The sequence below is a fragment of the Paramormyrops kingsleyae genome, chromosome 20 (genome assembly GCF_048594095.1).
Source record: "Paramormyrops kingsleyae isolate MSU_618 chromosome 20, PKINGS_0.4, whole genome shotgun sequence".
Taxonomy (NCBI): Eukaryota; Metazoa; Chordata; class Actinopteri; order Osteoglossiformes; family Mormyridae; genus Paramormyrops; species Paramormyrops kingsleyae.
In genome coordinates, this window is record NC_132816.1 from 6,776,104 (window position 1) to 6,796,788 (window position 20,685).

Sequence of the window (20,685 nt, forward strand, 5' to 3'; positions counted from 1 at the left end):
TTGGGTTCTGTATCAAAATGGCAGTTGAAACACACTCTATATCCTATTCTCTATCTGCATTATTAAAATCCCCCCCCCCCCCCCCCCGTTTCAGGCACAACTACCAGTGTCAACAGTTGCTACTCTTTTTTTTTTTTTTTACCCATGAGTCACTGCTCCCTGGAATCTATTTTGGGTGCTGTGTCCACACCAGCGGACATTTTTAGCTTACCGGCATGTCGCCGGAACGCGTGTGGGGGAGGGGGTGGATTTATCAGAGCATGACCTCATGTTTGTATGTCCATTGTATTATTACATTTTTTTTGTTTTGCAGCTGTGTTCCTCACATTCCCCCTTCAGACAGCGTGGGGGGTAGAACCTGCTTTAGAACACGCAAACACATTAAGGCACAGCATTAATGACAGAACGGCGACCTGCTGCTGTGGGTTTGCAAGTGTCTACGTGCATCTGTGAAATGGTCATAAAAGTCACAAGTTGCTTATATAATTATTTTGATGTCTGCTGTACATCTTTAACAAGTTGCATTTATATAATTTAAATATTTTCTTACTCTAGCTGAGTGTTTAGTTGTATTTTTACAAATATGCATCTTTTCCCCAGCAAACTCAGAAAGGCTGTTATCAATAACCAGCTGTATTCTGTTCACCCTGATAATTCATTTGTACAATGCCTCCTTTTTCTCATTGCTGTGGGTCTGTAATCGGTGAAACGTCTGTGCTGATGCTTGGTGCGTCTGCAGCCGGAGACGCTCGAGTGAGCTTGGGAGACGGAGCTGAGCCGTCACCTCTCATTACACTGACGTCCGCCTGCAGGACTCCGAGATGCTGTGTTCACATGGAAACCGAGTCGGGAGCGTGGGGGGGGGGGGGCTTGTAATGGGACACGTGGGACGAGGATCTGGAGGGAAGACGCCCAGAGTTCACTCCGGAATCGGGAGGACTCGACAGTGGTCAGTCATGGGAGGCACAATCCCAACGGCCTGTCCATCCAATGAACGGTTTTAATTACATCATTGATGTGCGCCTTCACTGAACCTAACGACTGGTCGGTCTCAGTTGAGGGGGGCTCAGCACGCTCTGTGCTGGTGTGAGCCTGCCAATGTCTTAGGTAACTGGGACACCCCCTCTATGAAGCATGTACTGCGAGACAGATAAATACCAGGGAGTCTGGACCCCCCCCACCGCCGCCGCCGTTCCCCCACAATGTCCTTTAAATATTAATGCAGGGAGAAAGAAAATGGAGAATTTCATGGCCTGGATACTGCGGTCTGTGTTTCAAAGGCATAGTGTCTGCCTTGCTTGCAGGTCCACTGGCTTTACTGCTTGGAAAAAGGGATTAAACAGACCTTTATTAAGGCAGAGAGGACGACATGTACGAGGCATGCGGCAACGGACATGTACGGAAAAGACCAAGCCACCTTCACAGACTCCATGAGCAGTGAGGTATGTGCATTTACATGGAGGGAGAATGGGGAGCTCTTAAGCGGCTGCAGGCTGGAGACAGAAGGTCCACTGGAAGCTCAGTGGGAATCTCCATGGAACTGGAATGGGGCTGGGCAGGGTAATCCCACACCACCTCCCCGCTCTGGTCTGGCAGTAAAGCAGCACCATATTTACAAGGCGGGAATCCCTTTTTTTGCACCAAAATTGGTCGCCCAATCGAGAGACATAGAAAACACAGGCATGCTTTCTTGGGCAGGTGTTTCCTGCGGCTTTTCCTATCAGGGAGCCCAAATTCCCCTCCACTTCCCTCCAGGTTTGTTTTGAGCCTCTGATCTCCAAACAGTCATGTTCGCCTCTAGCAGCACCGGGTGATATGAGCCACTCCCACCTTCTCCAGCCACTGGCTTCTGTCAGCATGCTTTCGGGAGAAACAGGTTTACGTAATGCTAGTTTGGCCTCTCTGCTGCCCCCGCAGGCCATTATGTGCACTGCCTCACTACAAGAACAGAAATCTACTGGTCAAGCGATGTGTCATGTCTCATTGTGATATCGCTTTGCAGCAGTATTAAAAAGAAAATGTATATTTTCACATAATCTCTATATCACCAACAGGCACCTCTTCCTGTTCTACATGCTTGCATGTAGCAGGTGGATTGGGTTGTAGGAAAACCGAAGGAACCCAGCCAGTTTAAATGGTGCTATTATCGCCCCAGTTTCCGCATCTTTCCACTTTTGCTGACACATTGTGTTTTTTTTTTTCTCTTTTGGTTTTGCATATAGCTCACAGCACAGAGACGGCAAACCTTTCCGTTTAGGATCTCATTCACTAAAGAGATTCAGGTCTTTCGCCGAGATCCCCGCCCCGCCCCCCCCGAGCCGCTAGTTCATCATGGCGGAAATATCCGACTCAAGGTTAGACCTGTCTGGCTTACCGCCAAATGCTGCATGCACATCACACCTAATGGCTCAGATGGGACGTAAATTATAGTTGAATGACGCAGTCATTGTCTCAGTACAAAAAGAAAACAACTACACGCAAACCACTGACTTCCTGTGTGGGTTCGTGAATACATCCTACACCTTTACCGAACTTTGGCTTCTCCAAATGCAGTATCAGTGTGGAGCCATGCCAAAGATAGACTTAATCACTCAGAGGAGCGCAATCGGAGACCTCGCGCTACAGCAGCACCTGGACCCATCTCTCCTGTTAAGCAGACCGTTAAATCCCAGAGCTGTGGTCTCATTCCGGAAATACGGGCCTAAAGAATGTTGTCCCCAAGCCTCTCAAAGGTCACTCTCATTTACAGGGGGGGGGGGGGGGGGGGTGAGTGGGAACGGCAGCCATCAGGGTGTGCCGCGGCGTGGGAGCCGGCCGGCGGGCGTCGGAAGTGTGTGGGAGCAGCCGATTCACATCACGGCGGCACTTCAACGGCGATATCGTTCAGGGCGGCGTCCGAGTGGGTGGCTCCCCGTTAACGATCACAGAAACGGCACAGAGACCATGTGAGAGCACCTCAGCACACGGCCAATTTTTACGCTTTTACTTTCCCTCCTTTCTCACTACAGATCGACTACTTCCTGTCCCACACGCCGAAAAGCCATCCTTCAACACAGAGTATGAGCAATCACTCCAACTCCCACACGTATTTTGCATTACTCGTAAATTTGGAACGAATATGATCCATTACCATAAAAAGGGTCAGTAAGGGGTAGGGCTCCATGCACTGTGGTTTGCATCTGGGCTTAACAGCTGTAATTATTGGGATAATAAGTGACCTGGTCCTCAGCTGGGGTCTAATTAAATGGTTCTATAAATCATGCGCCTCATGGTCATCCAACTCCACCTGAATTTCAGCCCCCCCGCCTGCCCGGCCCTCCCCGCAATCACCAAAACTACAAAGCTAAAGTGAAAATTAGGCATGTGTTTAATTGCGGCGACATCTGTACTGAAGTCAGCCCAGTTCTCCGCTGCTGGAACGCAAATCCTCAGAACCATGAATATCTAAGAGCCCCTCATCAGAGAGGGAGGTATCTGATTGACAGTTTAGACCAACACTGGGGGGAACTGGACCCCCCAACCTACACCACGCATCCTCAAAATGGCTAAACAAGGGGTGGAGTGAAAAAAAACAAGGTCTCCACGCAGTGCAAAGCAGGAACAATGCGTTCTCTTAAATTATTTTAATTTCCTGTGTACACTAAAATTTACACACTTAAGTCAGAAAAGAACCTGGGCATGCATATTAACCTTTTGACAGGCTCTTCAAGTGTATTGACTTTTTCCATAGGAATTTTCCCATACATTTTACAGTCCATAGTTTTACTGTACACAGTCTAAAGCCACAGCGAACTATGATTACATCCACTTCATCTTTACAATGTGCAAAATCCTTCTAAAAACAGATTTACAGTAGTAGAACATAAACAAAAAGGCAGGGACAAAAACAGGACAGGCAAACAAGTACTTAACATCGTGGAAAAAGAGAAATGAGTGAGTACATATTGGTCCCTCATTCCTTGTCATTTTGAGCTGATTATCTCTTCAGTAACTCACATTCCGGTTTGTTTCTTATCCAAAAATACCAGTGGTTCGAATGGAGAACGCCAACCCTACCTTCACACAGCAGAAACGACAGCGAGACAACATCTTTGTCCAGCGGCCACAGGGGCATAATTGTCGGGAGATGCAGACACAGACGACGACAAACGAAATCATCCGACAAACAAACGAACAAAAACAAAACAAAAAAGAGCACAATGACAGAAATCGAATGGACAAAAAAAAAATCAATTTCAGGATAAAATCTACATACAGTAAAAAATAAAAACCAAGGCAATTAACACAACAGGAAACATTCAGCTGGATTTTGCAGGCAGTGTGGTTTCAAGTTATGTACATCATTTTATATTTTTATATATTTCTAATTCACTTTACTTGGCCTTGCAAGAAGGACTTCAGCCAGTGTTCTCACTACCACAGACAGACGCACTCCCAGCACGGAATGGGGGGGGGGGGGGGGGAATAATCTTCCAAAAAATAACTGAAGTTCATATCCCTGATTATTTACAGATTGATTCTCATAATAAACAAGACTGCTTCCACAGAACTTCAGTTCATAAATAAATATATGCTTTTATTTCTGATTTCTCCATGTTCATTGTCATCCGTACGGTGAGTTGAGCTTCTCTCAGGGTTTTGATTTCTGAAGCAAATGGGGCAGCAGCAAGACGTGAGCGAGAGAGAGAGAGAGAGAGAGGGGGGACAGAACGGGGGGTGACCAGAAGCGGAGACGCGAGGGTGTTCAGTCGGGCGTGGCGGCGGCGCTGGATGTGCCCAGGGGGGTCAGCGTGGTGGGGAACATCAGCACCTTGGCCTGCATGAAGGACAGGTCTGGCAGGCTGCTGATCACCTTGGCCGCCTCCTCGCTCAGGTGCTCCTCCTTGCGAGGCTTCCTGTTGGCAGAGAGTAACGCAGAGACGTCAGCTCGGGCTGTGGTGCCCCCGCTGTCAGCCAGACACGAGCCAGCAGCGACTGGAGTGAGTTCCTCTGCGCCCCCACTCCCTCCTGCCGCCGCATGATTCCCGCCTCGCTCTGGTACTTTCAGTTCTCATCTGCCCAATCTCCCCTTCTCTCTCTCTCTCGTTCTCTCTCTCTCACACACACACACACGCACACACACCTTGTTTCTCCCGGAAGCCCATATATGCCACCCCAAACATAGTGCCATTTGGCTCCATCTTGTGGTCACGGAGGGGTAACGTCCTCTCAGTCTATACCGCAGATCTCACTAGCTGCTCAATGGGGATCACGCTGTCCAAAAACGTCCAAACGTTTACACTTTTAAAACACAACCCCCCTGACTGCGGCTCTTTGTTAATTATAGGATGTGATTACAATGAAGGCAGGTTTCAGAACAGAAAGCGCGACGGTGATGACAAGACGCGAAGCATTTCCCAGACAGCAGGGGAACGAGTGCAAACACCTGGTGGACGTGCTGGTCTTCTCCACAGTGGACATGAGGCGGGCGAAGGCGTCGGCCACGCGGCTGCTGGAGGCGCTGGTGTCCAGCTTGGCGGTGGTGAGCTCGTACAGCTCGGGGTCCACACCTGTCACGGCGGAGAGGGGTGAGGCGACACGTCACATGACCCCCAGGTCAAAGGTCAGTCACCTCTCCTCATACCGCTACAGGACAGCCACTACTTCCAGCCTAAACTAACAAACCTGCCCAGCTGTCCAAACCCCCCCACAGATAAACACCAAAACACTCTGAAGACCATCAGAAATGTCAATGGGACTTTCCACTGGGGGAAGTCAATGTGAAAACCTGCATGTTTTCATCTACATACTTCAGCAGAGAGGGCAAGGCCATCAGAAGGTCCAGAGGCACGGCTAACAGGAGACACACGTGCCCAGGCCAAGGGGCCATACTTCCAAGTTTACATCTGTCACTGAATCGACCAGGTCCTCAGCAGAAGTTTCATTCATGCAGAAGGCGGATATCATTTTAGTGCACTCAACGCAGAAAGCATGCAGGTGATGTGCTTATAGAGAGGTTAATAATCAGCTCTGGCTGGGGTCGGAACCTAAATCGACCAGAAATAGCAGGGTGAGACCTTCACCAATTTTCCATATGAAAATCAAGAATCAAAGTGAGTTAGACCATTAAATAAATAACTGAACGCTGTGGTGACCTACGGCCACTGCCCTGCGTGACAGAAACCAGCCAGCTGGAGATCAGAGCATGTGCAGAGGCGGGTTAGGGACACGGTTAGCAGGTCTGTGGTCTGTGGTCGACAGAGAACAAGCGCGCTTGCTGACCTGGAATAGACGTGGTGGTGATAGAGCTAGTGTCCTCCACGGGGCCAAAGAAATCGAGGTTGAGCAGAGAGGAGCCTCCACTAGCTTGAGGCCGCCGCGAGGGGAAGGGCGGGGGGGAGGGCAGCCAGAGGAGGCGGGGTTACAGGTACAGGAACGGAAAGAGAGGCCGTTTACACACAGCTTGGTATTAGCACAGGACATACACAGTGAGCCACACACAGACTGGGTTAATCTAGAAACCAGACAGGGATCCTACACAAAAGGTTATTAGTTATTAGTACCAAGTAAAACATGACAGCAGGAGGATATTAAAAGTCACGAAAACAGACGTATGACACCTACAGCACCATTCTTCTCCCGCAAGAAAATATAGATTTACAATGGTAAAATGAACTGGCATGATATGAACATAACGCATCTATGTTTGAAATACACATCAAATTTTGTCCCTCAGATGGTCATAAGGGCAGCAAACATGCCTCAGTCGTATCACTTGTGTTATTCAGTTACAAAGCTGCTGTTTCCTGAGGACCGTCTCACTTCATTAACATCCAGATAATCTTTCTGCCTTTTAAAAAGCGACACGCTGATCGACTGCACTGGCTCCTTTTCATCTTGGAAATTAAAGAGCGAAATCTGGGTTTAACTCGAGATTAAGGGCCTCTGTAGTGTAACTGCTTTAAACCATTTTAGCTTGGCAGCAGTTTTATGAATGGGGGTTTTCTGGGAGGCTGGGGCGTGTTAACTCCGCGCATCAGAATGCCAAACTTTGGTGCCCATTAGAACTTCGGCAACGGCAAACCAAAACGGGCCAGGATTATCCAGATCGGGCGGCGCTCGGTGGAAACGGCCCACAAAAGTGTGAGGAACACGGAGGTGGACATACCATCCAGGGGGTTAGTAAGGCCACTGCTACTCCAGTCAAACTGAACAGGGGGGAGCGCCTCCTGCTGGTGGGAGGAAAAACAGCAAAAAAAAAAAAAAAACAGAAATGAGACCCGTGACATGCTCTTCAAGGCCCTGAGTGTGGCAGAGGGAGATTCGGGAATCGTCTGGATCCAGCAGAGGACCCCGATGTGGAAATCACCCACAACGCTGGGACCCTGGGCAGCTGCGTAATCGTACCTGGCCTGGGTCCGGCGGGCAAGTGCCCATTTCCGGGGAGACCGGAGGCGTTTGTGCTATGGAAGCGATCTTCTCTGCGGCCGAAATGGGCTTCACGGGTTCTTTGGTGGGCTCCAGCATACCCTGTGAGGGCGAGGGGAGGCTTAGCATGCGCCAGCACAGCGGTATGGCGACATCGCGGCTCATGGACGGCGGGAAACGCGGCGGCTCTGCTGTGAACACTCACCAGACTGGCGGCGTACATGGGCACGATCACAGGCTGCTTCTTCTGACCTGTGAACAGCTGTGTGGACATAGAGAGCCGCCTTTAACTCTCACTCTAACGAGGCCAGAGGACTGGCACAGAGCCGGGCGAGGGTCATGTACCACGACGGCAAACTCACGATGTTCCTGGTGTCGATGCCCAGGGAGCAGAGCAGGGTCTTGTTGCTGTGCGAGCCACCCCACTGGTGCCGTAGGCCAAAGGCGTTATGGATGTCCTGCAGTTGCTGCCACACGTTCCATGACCCCCTGTGGAGCAGCACAGTCATGTGACCCACACAGTGCACACCCAACACTGCTTGTCTACTCCCCCATCCTATCTGGGCCATGGAAAGTGCAAATACCTCCCCGTTAATTATTTTGGGTGTAGAACTTTGCCAATCAGGCCACAGGGGGAGAATGAGGAGATAGGACCTAATGCTGCCGTGTGATCGTACAGGAACCTCGACAAAAGTGCCAACCAAACGGCAGTCGACCTAACGCAAATGTGCAGCGCTTTGTCGGGATGCACACCCGGGGGGCGCCGTGCTGCTCCTCTCCTGCTGCGTCTCCGGGGGCTCCAGCATCGCCTGCAGCGAGACGACCTCCTCCGTGGCCTCGGGCTCCGCGCCGTGTGTATCCGGGAAGCTGAGCTGAAACAGCCGCTCCAGCCGGCTGGCCAGCGACACCTAGTGGGCACAATGGACACAGTCCGTGCACAGGACAGGACTACAGATTAGCAGCCACCGGGCGTCAGGACAGCCGCTAAACTCCGGACACCGAGACGGAGGGGAAAGGAGAGGGCAGGTTTACTTCCAGTGCACAAAACGTTTCACAAGCAGCACTAGATTTTGCGACGTTTGCATTTGCAGCAAATATTCGTCTGTTGATAATTCGATTTTGGGAGATAAAAATGGTTAGAAAGTTTCAGATCGTAATACAAACGAGCACTACTCAAACCAGAGAATGGGCCCTTACACAGGTAATGATTAAAATAAGAGCAGTAATGGCCACAGTACTGTTGGAACCCATTCATCTTCAGCCCCCAGAACACTTGTGATTAAACGATGACTATTTGAGCGTCACAAAGGCTCTGATGGCCGTCAGGGCAGCAGGGGATGCTGAATCACGCTTGCCAGCAAAACACTTCCTGCCTTACAAAAGCCTGAGGAACACTGGGAGAGAGAGGAGGAGCATTTAAAGCTAACAGGGATTAATGGATCTGAGAGCAGGAAGCATGTTTACCTCTTGTGGCAGTGCAGTAGCGCACTCTACAGGAGGGAGGCCTAAGTGCACTTGGCATCTTACCACCCTGATACTAGTTACCGTTCCATGGGATACTTTCATGTCCCCTACTGTTGGGCCAGATTAAATCTAATCTCCCTTTCAGAGGCTTGACTGAAAATCCGGGCAAAAAACATTCAGTCAGCTTTTATAATAAACATACATAGGAGTGAACGGAAGTACAGTAGAGTCTGTGGTCCACAAACAATTTGGTTCATGGGCAAAAATTTTGTGAATAAAATGCATTGATTCACATACAAAATCTGGTTGATGAACAGATTTCTCAACTAGATTCCTTTTATTATACTACTGTAGCACTGGCGGGGCGCAATTGTAAATAGAAAGACCACAACAGGCACCCAACGAGCACCGAACCCAAATACAACCTTGTGTTTCCCGTCTGTGTAAGACGCCGAACTGCAAGATGCACACATGGCGGGAGATTTACACACGCTAAATACACGCGAGGATCGGAGCGGGTTCACACAAGACACGGGCAAACACACGCGCGACAATAGGGAAATGCAACCATTAACATTAACAACAACAAAACAAGGGTTAAGGACCGTTAATAAAGAGCGTGATTTCCCCGGCAAGCAAGTCTCCATGTCTCTCTGCTCCCACGATGCCTTGGTCCGCCCATAGCCACACTATATTGTGTTTTTCTTTAAAGTTTTTACTATAAAAACCAGTAAATTAACAATTATTACTTGGTAGGCTTGTGAACAAATTAATCAAATTTCAATGCTTTCTTATGGGAAAAATTGCCTTGGTTCGCATACAAATTTGGTTCACCACCACTTTCCTGGAACGGATTGTGTTCATGAACCGCAGGCACCACTGTTCACAGTTTACAAGATGAGCCAAATTGTTTTACGCGTGTGGGGAAAATACTCTGACTGTAGCCTTGCATGTACGACATCGTGTCATTTCATCATGGGAGGTCAGTGGCTGCGATGGACTGCGCTACTCCTGATGGCTCGGGGCAGCCCCACCCGACCTGGTAGCTAAACCCCCCCCAAGGCGGGCCAGCCTCACAGAAAGCAAGCATCATCACAGAAAGCAAGCATCACAGAAAGCAAGCATCACAGAAAGCAAGCATCACAGAAAGCAAGCACAGTGCAGTATGCCAACCCGGGAGAATAACCGCGGATCATAATCTTAACACACATCAGCAGTGACAGTAGCAGGAAATAGTATCAAAAGCAGACAATCCATCCATCTTAAATTAAGTTATCCAGCGCAGGGTCTCGGGGCAGCCTGGACCCCATATACCAGGCTATAATTTAACAACACAACATGTTCTGTTGCATATACATATAGGCCCATTGCACAAGGGCTATATTGTCACATATGCAAATAAAACCACAAGACTGAAAATATGCAGAATGCAGCCTGTCGCTTACACAATCTTTTCCATTTCGGAGTGAGCTAGTGTATGCCAGCAAAATGACCAAGACAGCATTACACATATTGCACGGCAAGGCGAATTTTAATCTTAAACTTGGTATGAACGCCACTAAGGTTTCTATGAACCGAAGCACGAAATTTATTAAATTGAACAAAAAAAAATCTGAATGCAAAATGCAGTTTAGTGCCAATGAACAGCTGTCGTTAGTCCTGTGTTAATTTCAAAAATAATTTTTTAACTTGCCAAAAATAATCAAGTGTCTGTACAGTCTGGTCTCACTGGGTCGGCACATTCAATGAGAGTTTTGTTTTGCAGCAAGATGATCAAATTAGCTACTGGGGGGGGGGGGGAACAGCTGCTCCAACACCAATTAAGGGTGCCATTCCAGGAGTTTTTTTTTTGTTTCAGGAGTGAGACTGTAAAAACAGAATAAGAGACACTTACTGAGTTTTACTTGTGATGTCCCTTGTACAATGCAGAAACACAGGCGAGGCAAAGGGACTTCCCACGGGCTACAGCCGCCAGACAGCATCCTCAAAGAGCTGCTAAGCACCAGCACCACAGGCTGCACAGGCTGCTGTACTGCAGGGCAGCACTTCTCCACCCAGTCCTCAGAGACACCCAGACTGTCCGTGTTTCTGCTCCCTTCCAGCTCCCTGCCAGACAGTCCACATTTTTGCTCCCTCCCAACTCATTACACGGCGCTGGGAGGGAGCGAAAATGTGGACTATCTGGGGGGCCCCGAGGAGAATATATTATAACTCAGAGATTTATTGGACACAGGTCCAATATGTCAGCTGAACCCCTAACAAACAATATTTGCGGAAAGCCATGTGAGGCGGCCAAGTGAGATAGAGACAGCAGGCTTTAAGTTTGACTTGTGTGGCACAGATTGTTCCTGGCGGTTATGAATAGGGAACAGAAAAGCGATAATGAGCTTAGGGAGACGTAAGCGCTACTTAACACCATGAGTATGGGCTGCTGGGTGAATTTCCCATAATCCCTTTCTAACTGTCAGCTATTATCCAGAGTCTTTCTGACAACTCATTTAAGTCTTTTACTTCTTACCCCACTTAATTCATTAAAAAAAATACATCTAACAGTCAACATTAGCACAGAGCTACAATCCTGAAGTCAATGTAAAGAATGAGATAACTGGCCCAGAGAGGTCAATGGACCACAGGAGAGCTAGGTCACCTTCGTGCTAATATATAAGGGCTGCCACAAGTAGGTACAGCAGAAGACAAGAACCGCTCTAGGAAAAAGATTTATACGGAGGAAAAACTGCCGAAGCGGGAAAGCGGCATGACTGTGGAGTGGAGGAGGATACAGGAGCCTGCTGGAGGCCATTGGGAGTCAAGGGTTTGATCGCAGAGAGAAGGCTGTTGTGAGGAAAGGCCACTGTGCTTCAGTGAGTCTCCCTATCATCAGAACAAAAGCAGCCAGTGATGAAAGCACAGGCCTTGCTCAGAGGCCGGCTTGCAGAGGTCAGTTCAAGGCCGCCCTGCACACTGGACCGTCCCTGCACTTCACGGTACTGCTGCAGCTTCTCAGCTACATGGGCAGTAAATGAGCACTTTGAGTGACGTTGCTAGCTAATGTTTATCCGGTAGCTACATTTTAGCCTAAACCAGTCCCTCGATTTTTACCGAGGGGACGTGCAGGAAACGTGACAGTCCTTGAGTAGCACAGCTGCCCTTCCTGAAATACGATCCATCACCCGGAAACTGAAACCTACTTAGGCTACAAAGAGTGAGACAAGGATGTCATACATAAGGGATGACGGCATGGAGTGCAGTCTGTGGCAGATCTGGATCGACCAGTCGGGAAACATTCCTGAGATAGGATCGGGACGTGGGCACGTATCTTAGGTGGTGGTAGCGTGTGAAGGTCACTGAAGGTCAACCGGATCTTGCAGTATTACATCATCTGCTGAGTTTGACTTTAAAGGTGTGGTTTGCCGGGAAAAAAAGACATTCGCAAATGGGAACTTTACTGCTGCTCAAACTGAACACACAGAGGAACTAAGTAACACTTACTAAGCTGGCTCTCCTGCAGGTCTGTGGGCTGCCAGGAGGGGGCGCTGAGGGAGAAGCGCTGCCCTGCCACTGCCCTTCACTCTCCTCTGCATCAGCAGTGCTTTGCTCCGGTCCAAAGGCCGCCCAGGATTCATCTCCTCCCTGGTCCTGACCCTGCTCTTGCTCCCCGAAAGCATTCCACCCCATGTCGAAATCTGGGTCGGCACCGACCGGGGCGGAGCTGAAGTCCGCAAAACTGTCACTGGCGGGGAAATCTGCAAACTGAGATTCCTCGCCGTCGCCATCCTTTACGCCCCTGTGGTCTTTTGGAGAGTTAAATTCCCCAAAGTCCTCCTCATTAGGACACTGCCCGGGGGCCTCAGAGTCCCCTTCTGGCTCCCCGGCCAAGGCTGGGTCGCCATCACCCGCCCGGTCAAAGTCGGCAAAGCCCTGGTGGCCACACGTGGTCGCGTCCCCAAAGTCCCCAAAGTCCTCGTCATCTTCTGCAGGCTGTCCAGAGTCAGAAGGTGTCTGCCCTCTACAGGGCGTCGGTGAAGAAGCAGGACCAGTCCTGTCAAAGTCTCCAGAGTCCTCCAGTCTGTCATTGGACACAGTGTCATCAACAGCACAGTGGAGCTCCGCCCCTTCCAGGTCCTCCAGCCTATCCTCTGACAGCGAAGGCCAAGCCCCGCCTTTGCTTGTGTCCGGCCCCCTTGCTGCAGCCTCCTCGCAGCCATTCTCCAGTGTGGAGTCCTCTGAGCCCAGGCGTGCAGTACCTGGCTCCACGTCCCTTTGCTCAAAGTCACCGTCTGTGTGAGAGCCCCCCTCCCCGTTACTCAGGCCTTCCCTCATCCCCAAGGGGGATTCGGCAGAGGCTGCTGCCCCAGTGTCTCCAACCCCCGCTGCCGAGTCGGCCCGCGCTGGCCCCGCCCCATCACCTAGTAACCTCCCTCCATCACCGCCATCCCTGTGCTCTGCTGCATCTGTTCCCTGACTGGAGTCCCCCGGCATGACTGTGCTGGAAAAGGCAGAGAAATCCGCAAACTCATCGACGGGGCTCGAGGAGCGGCACTCCAGTGGGGTGACGGGGGCACTCCCTTTTTTGTGGGGGTGGACAGAGCTTTGGGCGGAGCCAGCTTCTTGCGCGTCGAATGCCGTGAACCCATTTGTGAGGACCTCAGTAACAGGGACGCCCCCGTTACAGTCTGCGGCCTCGGCTGCAGTCCGACCGCCACGCGTTTCCCGGTTAGAGGAGCTCAAACACGTGCCTGGTTGGGTCAGAGTCGCTGGTTTTTTCCAGTCCTCGGCAGCCGCTGTTTTACCAGGGAGGGGGCCGTCCCAGCTGCTGGAGGAATCGGCGCCCTGGACGTCGGTGTCAGACGACACAGAGTCGTCCTCCATTGAGCCCCTGCCGAAAGGCCCCGGGCCCAGGTCCGTGAATGTGGCCCCGCCGTTGTTGAAGAGACTGGGGGGCGACGTGTCCGCCGCGGACTGCGATTGGCCGAAGGCGGCGGGAGTGTCGAACTCTGTGAAGCTGACGCTAGACGGCACCCCGGAGAAGCCTCCAAAGTCGCCGAACTCGTCGTCGTCATCCTCTGCTCCTTCATCCAGCGGAGGCGGGGAGGAGGAGTACATGCGCACCGCCTCTGGCTCCATGGTCCCGCGGCAGCGTGTCAAGGCTTTGCACTCACACCTGCGGAGGACAACAACGTTCACATTACACCTTATGATTAAAGCTCTCCTGTACATTTCAAACTCCTCATTGCTGGTCTCATCCTTAACAGAAGGGAAGCGCTGCTTCTTGTGAAGACCAGGTCAAGAAGAAAACAGCAAAGATTCAAATGCAATGATTTAAAAAAAAAAAGTATAAACAAAGTCAGTATAACTACACATAACTGAATATAAAATGTTATTTAAATAATCAGGATATTGCATGAAAGTCTTTTTCCTCCAATGCAGACATTCCATTTTAAACTTTACATTTCTATTTAAAATATATAACATTGAAATTGTTTTCAAATGAAAACTACCTCAACCTCCCAGTAAAACCTAGAACAGACACAAAATTTTAGGTTTACTGTAAGGAAATGTGTGCAATTATTTAAGACATGGAATATGGCAGATTAACATCTCCTTATTTTTTTTAAAGGATCATTACTACAGAAGAAAAATCTAACTTCAGTGCTAATCAGCCAGATTCTAAATGACATTTGAACTCATCTCATCTCAGTGTTTTATACCTATTTAGGAACAAAAGTATTCTGGGCAGCATCAGATTGGCTTCGGTTCACCATCACAGGGAAACGCATTCAGACTATTTTAAAAAGCAGCAGAAAGTAGCAGCCCCCGTACGTTTATGCTGATCCATGGCAAATGTGTCAGGAAGTCTATTCGTTTTCCACCCCTGCCAGGGAAGGGTAATGAACTAAGGAAAGTGAGTGAGCCAACTACACGTGGACAACGACAGGCCTTGTGGGTAAGTAAACAGAACAAACGGCTTCTCTGACTGACCTTGGCCCAGTAAAGAGTCTCAGGGGACAAGCCCAGAGACACTAGCAATGTGTGTACAGTATTGCCAGAACCGTGCAACATCTGGAATTTCCCCAAGCTGACGAGGTGATCGGCCGTTTCTGCAGAGGGCTAGCCATGCTAGGTGGCCCGCTCAACGTCGTCAGCGAGTCTGGAAGCAGGGATGGAGTCGTTATTGTGCCCACCGAAGTGGATTTGTGCTTACGATCAGCGAAAAAAACCACACACTGGGCTGGTGTTCTTCATGGCACAGTGTCAGGTAACAACAGAACAGAAAACGCCTGGCATGTGAAGTTAAATTATCTTTATCCATTAGGACCCTTCAAAATGATGCACTTAATCAAACCGCTCACATTGGAGATCACATTGGAGAATATTCTGGTCGTGAGATACATACACCATCTGAAGTTTCCTCTGCCAATGGTCAGGTCAAATAAAGACAAACCTTGGACATTCCAGCAAACCAGACAACCGTGAAAAGTGAAAACAGCTGCCCCTTAAGTATAGTACCCGTTTCTCAGCTGTGATATCTGCTCTATACCTAGATAAAGTCCACGGTTCCCACGGTCTGGAGATTTGACGGAGGGCCCCAATTCAAACAAGCCAAAGGGAGGGGTGCCCTGAATGCTGCTCCTCTCCCGGCCCAGCCGAGCATGCGGTCAAGAGAAATTGAACAGCCGTCAGAGCGTGGGACAGCGGAAGGATAGTGTTCTTTTAGACTGCAATTAAGCGATAATGGAATGGACAAATCTGGAGATGCTGAGACTCACCAGGAGTTAACAAGGTGCGAGTACCAGTATAACGAGAGCTCCCTCAGCGATGGATAAAGGCATAAACCAAGACATGGAATGAAGTCAGGTTGGACAGTTATTTTCATGTTACTCAAAGCAAGCTGCAGACACGAGCCTGAGAGCAAGTTAATATTTAACTGATTATTAATGATAACCAGGTTAAAACAGATAAAAATAATACTATCAACATAAGTAGTACAGAAATATGACAAATTCCACATCTTAACACATCCATAGTGTTACCACAGTAACAGAAATCACCCTCAAATCAGTTATCTGAACATAAAAAGATCAACAATGGTCAGGAAAGCTACAATAAAGTAACACAATTAGGTCATACAGAACATGTTTTCATGCACATCTTTGGTAGTCAAAGAAAAACACCAATGTAACAGCAGCAATAAAGTTTCAAGTACCTCAAAACATCACAATAAACGATGACACTGCTTCAAGCATACCGGCGTTGGCCTTGGGCTTCTGTCCGCTAGTGAGGGGTCCCCAGGTCAGGCACCCAATCAGAGCCCTGATGGAACACCGTGCACGATGCTATGGTGAATACGATGGCACCGGGTACAGAATTCTCATGCATTCTCAAGTTCCTGTCTCAAGCAACAGGCTGAGTATCCAACAATAAAGTGGGCGTTTTTAGACATTTTAACATGTTGCTTTTTTAAAATTATTGACAGGAAGATGACTGAATGGAAAGGAGACTTCTAGAAAGCAGAACTAGACGGTTTTAAAAAAATCAGAGAAAACTAACACTACGTAAATACAAAGATTTATTTAAAGAATAAAAAACTAAACATATATTCCTTTCCTGGAATATATCATCTCTCTTATAAAGTCAATCTGATTGTAAGAGCATTTTTCATATCACCTCAAATTATACCAGTACTTGATCAAAACTTTACATTGAAAACTTAGTTGTTGAAAATATTTGGAAAAACAATTCTTGCTGGGACAGATATAGCTTCATCCTAAAACTGAGCTTAATAAACACAGAGTGTAACATCCAAGAGTTCTCTGTACCAACTGCTTTTATTGCCAATACCACTATTTACAAGAAGGGTCCCAACCCAAGAGAGTGAGCATCAGGTGAGTAAATGCTAATTATTTCACAAAACATCTGCCTTTTCCACAATGACTTATTTCCAACTCTACATTTGCCTAGTGTTCATCGAAAATGTTTTCAAGAATACCCCCAAATTAATGTCCGTTTACTCCAATGCCACACAATTATTTATCTGGGATGCTCATTTTAAGATAACTCTGTTTGTCTTCCTGAAAATTTTTTGAAAATAAAATCTGAATATCCCATACAAAATGGATATGTGGCAAACTGGTTTACCTACTTATGCCATAAACAGTTACGCAGATCTTCCATAAACAATTAAGGACCATGAAATATGTCACATTGTGTTTATGCTTCGGTGTCATTTGCTGATGTGTAACGTGTCCATGGGAAGGCTGTCATTCTATTCATTACAATGCAGCAGCTAGGTTACAGCAAATATTTATTTCCATTTTGTGCTCCATTTTTGTTTGACACCACCTTTACGTAAAAACTCTCCGCTTGTCTCAGACTATACACAACTGTCTCGTAAAAGTTCGCTTGTAAATATAATAACAGAAAATGAAATACTTCGCTCGTCCCGCTGCTACACGAAGCTCCACTATCATAATACAAGACATATGTAAGAAAAGCTTTATTCGGTTCAAGTTACCGCTATCGTGCAGCTTTTTCTTAAATACAACTAAAACTAAAACAATACCAATACAGGATTAAATTACAGGGAACCTAATTAAATTGTTATTGTATGAAGGTATTTTACGATTTTGGCCTCTAGGACATAAGCAGTTTTGCTGAAGTCAAAGGTAACAGGCAAACACAAAGCGTTATTACACCAGAGCGGCAATTAATTTCACTGCTTCACTTCCCTACAAGTAGTATTTCACAAAAAAATAGAAAACTTTCCCAATAAGGCGTGTACTTGCGTTGACTTAAAACTGTTCAAGTTATAAATCTCTCATCACTTAATGCGTAGTTGAAGCAGTCAACGGGAATCCGTAGGATACCGTCCGCTGATATGTGCCAAAAAAGAAAATTAGGCCGCTGTCAAACTTTAACAAAGATGTCCAGCGAATGCCTCCGATAACCAACCGTGACAGCTTAAACTGCCTGCCTGGTGACAGCTGTCAGGTACGTTATAATTCAGCACTTCGCTGCCAAACTCAATCGGACACCATACTACCTTCGAATAAAGTTACCCGCTTGGCGCATTTATCGTGTCCAGTAAAACGGTTAAAACACAGACACAGTGGCTTGGCTAGCTACCCCACCTAACGACCCGTGCAAGCGCCCGGCGCCCCTGCCCATCGGACCGGGATAGGCCCTGAACCTACTCCCATGTCGGCCGACGTCGCAGCAAGCGAGACCAGCTCCTATGTCACCCGGAACATTTCCAGGGCCGAAACCCGAACGCGATGACAGAGAAGCCGGCCTTTCATTTTTAATGAGGCCCTGGCTCGGGTTTCCGCGAGTGACGACTCCCTTTCCCGTTCCCGGCTAGAGCGGCTTAGCTAGCTGGGAGACTGCCCGGGTTCTCAGGCACAGAGAGGGAGAGTACACAAAGAAATCACCCGGCGTACCTTTAAGTCTTTTTGTGGTTCACTCTCATGGTTCGGATGCAGCGCAGAGTCCCCACAGCCCGACGGCATCGATAGAAAGCGGGGCTATTAAAACTCCTACACTTGTGCTCATGTAAATGAAGGTTAAAGCAGCCGGCTCTCACTCGCAAAGCCCTCTCCCCTTCCCCGTAGGAGTCTCGGTTCACTTTTACCCAGCATGCAACGGCGCTCTCGTCACTTCCGGTCGGCTAGGACTGTTGTTTACTTCTCCAGGGCGACGGTGTCAACGGGGCACTTCCGGGATCAGTTTTGCTGAGGCGTTCCTTAAGTGAGGCGTTCAACTTTGTCGTCTTTCTGCCACCGGCAGTCACTTAGTGTGGTATATATTTATAATACATATACAACGACGTCGACTTCTTGCTGACCACTTTCTGTGCTATATATTTGTGGAGCTTCACTGTTGCTAATTAAGACTGTTCTTTTCACACTGCAACTTAAATCTGAGAAAGGTTCTGTGCTGCTACATACATATTTACGCATCAGTCTTTTTTTTTGGGGGGGTTCCTCATTTAGTATTTTTCGATGTCGGATAATGATATAGGCATTTCGTCAATTTACTAAACATCTCTGCAGACCCCCTTGTGCCTGGGATAGAATTCAGGTCCCCGTAATCAAGATAAGCTTTTAGACGACAGATATTGATGGATTGGAACAGAAATATTAGATTATTGAGATATTATGTAATATTAGTTTTGTGGAAAAGGTGCAATAATCCGTTAGAGGTATTAGCTTCTGAAGGGAGTGAATCATAGGCCTGAAGTAAATTAAGAACAGGATCATTAGTTCTGGCTAGTGATGTGGGAGGTAATTGCCATAGTAGCAGTAACACAGATGACACTATACATTCCTGTTAACACATCCCTCCCACTTGTATTGTCATTAATACACAAAAAAGTGAGTTGTTTTGTTTCAGATATAATGACCTCTTTGGTTACTTGGGAGCTGGAGTCCTCTTTTGAAAAAAAATGTGGAAGCTGCAGTTTTTTTTACAGGGCTGTTATAGACAAGTTTAATAACGATGGAAAATTCCGATGTATCTTTGTATTCCATCCATGCATCCATCCCATTTTCTGCCGCTCATCCAGGTCTCGGGGGCAGCAGTCTAGGCAGGGATGCCCAAACCTCCCTCTCATCAGCCACCTCCTCCAGCTCCACCAGGGAAATATCAAGGCGTTCTCAGGACAGCTGAGAGACGTAACCTCTCCAGTGTATCCTGGGTCTGTTCCGGGGCCTCCTCCCGATTGGACATGCCTGAAACACTTCACCAGAGAGGCATCCTAGCCTGAACCACCTCAGCTGGCTCCTTGCGATGTGGAGGAACAGCGGATCTACTTTGAGCCCCTCCTTAATGTCAGCTCCTCACCCAATCTCTAAGGCTGAGCCCAGGCACTCTGAAGGAAACTCATTTACATCATTACATTCCAGATGAGTGGAAAATTACAGATGTTTCTATACATTTTCTATACATTTTGTGTTACATGTCAGTCTTAGTATTTTCCTTGATTGTTAGGTTTTTGCTTCTTGAATCTGTGCTCTGTTTTTTTCAGGTCTCCTTGTTTGATTTGTCTGTACCCAACTTCTTCACCTTGTACCTCAGAATTACATTATGATCCATACCAAGTACAATAAATTCCTTTCCTGCAATGACAGTCATACCTCCATTTGTAACTATGCTTCTTCTAGCAGTCTATTGTATCCTTCTGTTAATTACAGAAATCATCCTCAGCAAGACATGTACCCTGAAATGTGTTGCGATCTGTTTACAGTCCAGGGGCGCTGCTTGAGATTTTGGGCCCCATGCAAACATATCATATTGCCCCCCAACCCAAACCAATCCAATTATGTTCCAACTTTTTAGGGCCTCTTCACACCCCTGTACTGTTGGACCTCATATTAGCTTGATGATAGTCTTTATTTGGCTGCTTCAGTTAGTTCTTAGACTGTTCATCGTCCTCTAACTGCTGGGGCGCCAGTAGATATTTTTCTTCTATGTATGTAAATGTATTGTAAAAATTTCATAGGTCCAATATGCAATGCAGCATTTTTTGTTTATTTGTGCTGCACATATAAGACAGTCCTGTACTTTACCAGATATCTCACAGTTTTTGTGTGCTGTATCCAGTTGCTCCTGGATATTCCAGTCAGTCCGAATTTCCAGCAAACACTGCACCTCTGCCCTAGACCAAAATGACCCCACCCTGTTTGTTAAATGTTTGTCGTTACGTGGTCTGTACAGCCTATCCGATCCTTTCCGTCCAGGTCCACTTTACGTATATGTGCACTTGGGTGTGCAAGTTGCATCATTGACGTCACGTCTGTGTTCCATGCTCGGGCGAGG

At 47.9% G+C, this 20,685-nt stretch overlaps 1 protein-coding gene and 1 long non-coding RNA gene across 8 annotated transcripts; one reads left to right on the forward strand and one right to left on the reverse strand.

The window, feature by feature from the left end:
- Positions 1–3,588: 3,588 nt before the first annotated feature.
- aftpha (aftiphilin a) lies at positions 3,589–18,518 on the reverse strand. 7 transcript variants are annotated; one of them, XM_023825082.2, is made up of 12 exons: positions 18,309–18,518; positions 16,076–16,182; positions 14,851–15,019; positions 12,361–14,032; positions 8,161–8,315; positions 7,770–7,896; positions 7,613–7,669; positions 7,387–7,509; positions 7,148–7,211; positions 6,262–6,345; positions 5,426–5,549; positions 3,589–4,895 (listed from the first exon to the last, which is right to left on the reverse strand). In XM_023825082.2, the coding sequence occupies exons 4-12, from the start codon at positions 13,993–13,995 to the stop codon at positions 4,745–4,747; spliced, it is 2,520 nt and encodes an 839-aa protein (XP_023680850.1). In that variant the 5' UTR covers positions 13,996–14,032; positions 14,851–15,019; positions 16,076–16,182; positions 18,309–18,518; the 3' UTR covers positions 3,589–4,744. The 7 variants fall into 7 exon arrangements, with proteins under 7 accessions (XP_023680850.1, XP_023680851.1, XP_023680849.1 ...); XM_023825083.2 differs by lacking the exon at positions 14,851–15,019 and having other exon boundaries at positions 16,118–16,182; XM_023825081.2 differs by lacking the exon at positions 14,851–15,019.
- Positions 18,506–19,996, forward strand: LOC111850805 (uncharacterized). The gene is made up of 2 exons (XR_002839883.2): positions 18,506–18,666; positions 19,433–19,996. It is a non-coding gene; the product is annotated as an uncharacterized lncRNA (long non-coding RNA).
- The last annotated feature ends 689 nt before the right edge of the window (positions 19,997–20,685 follow it).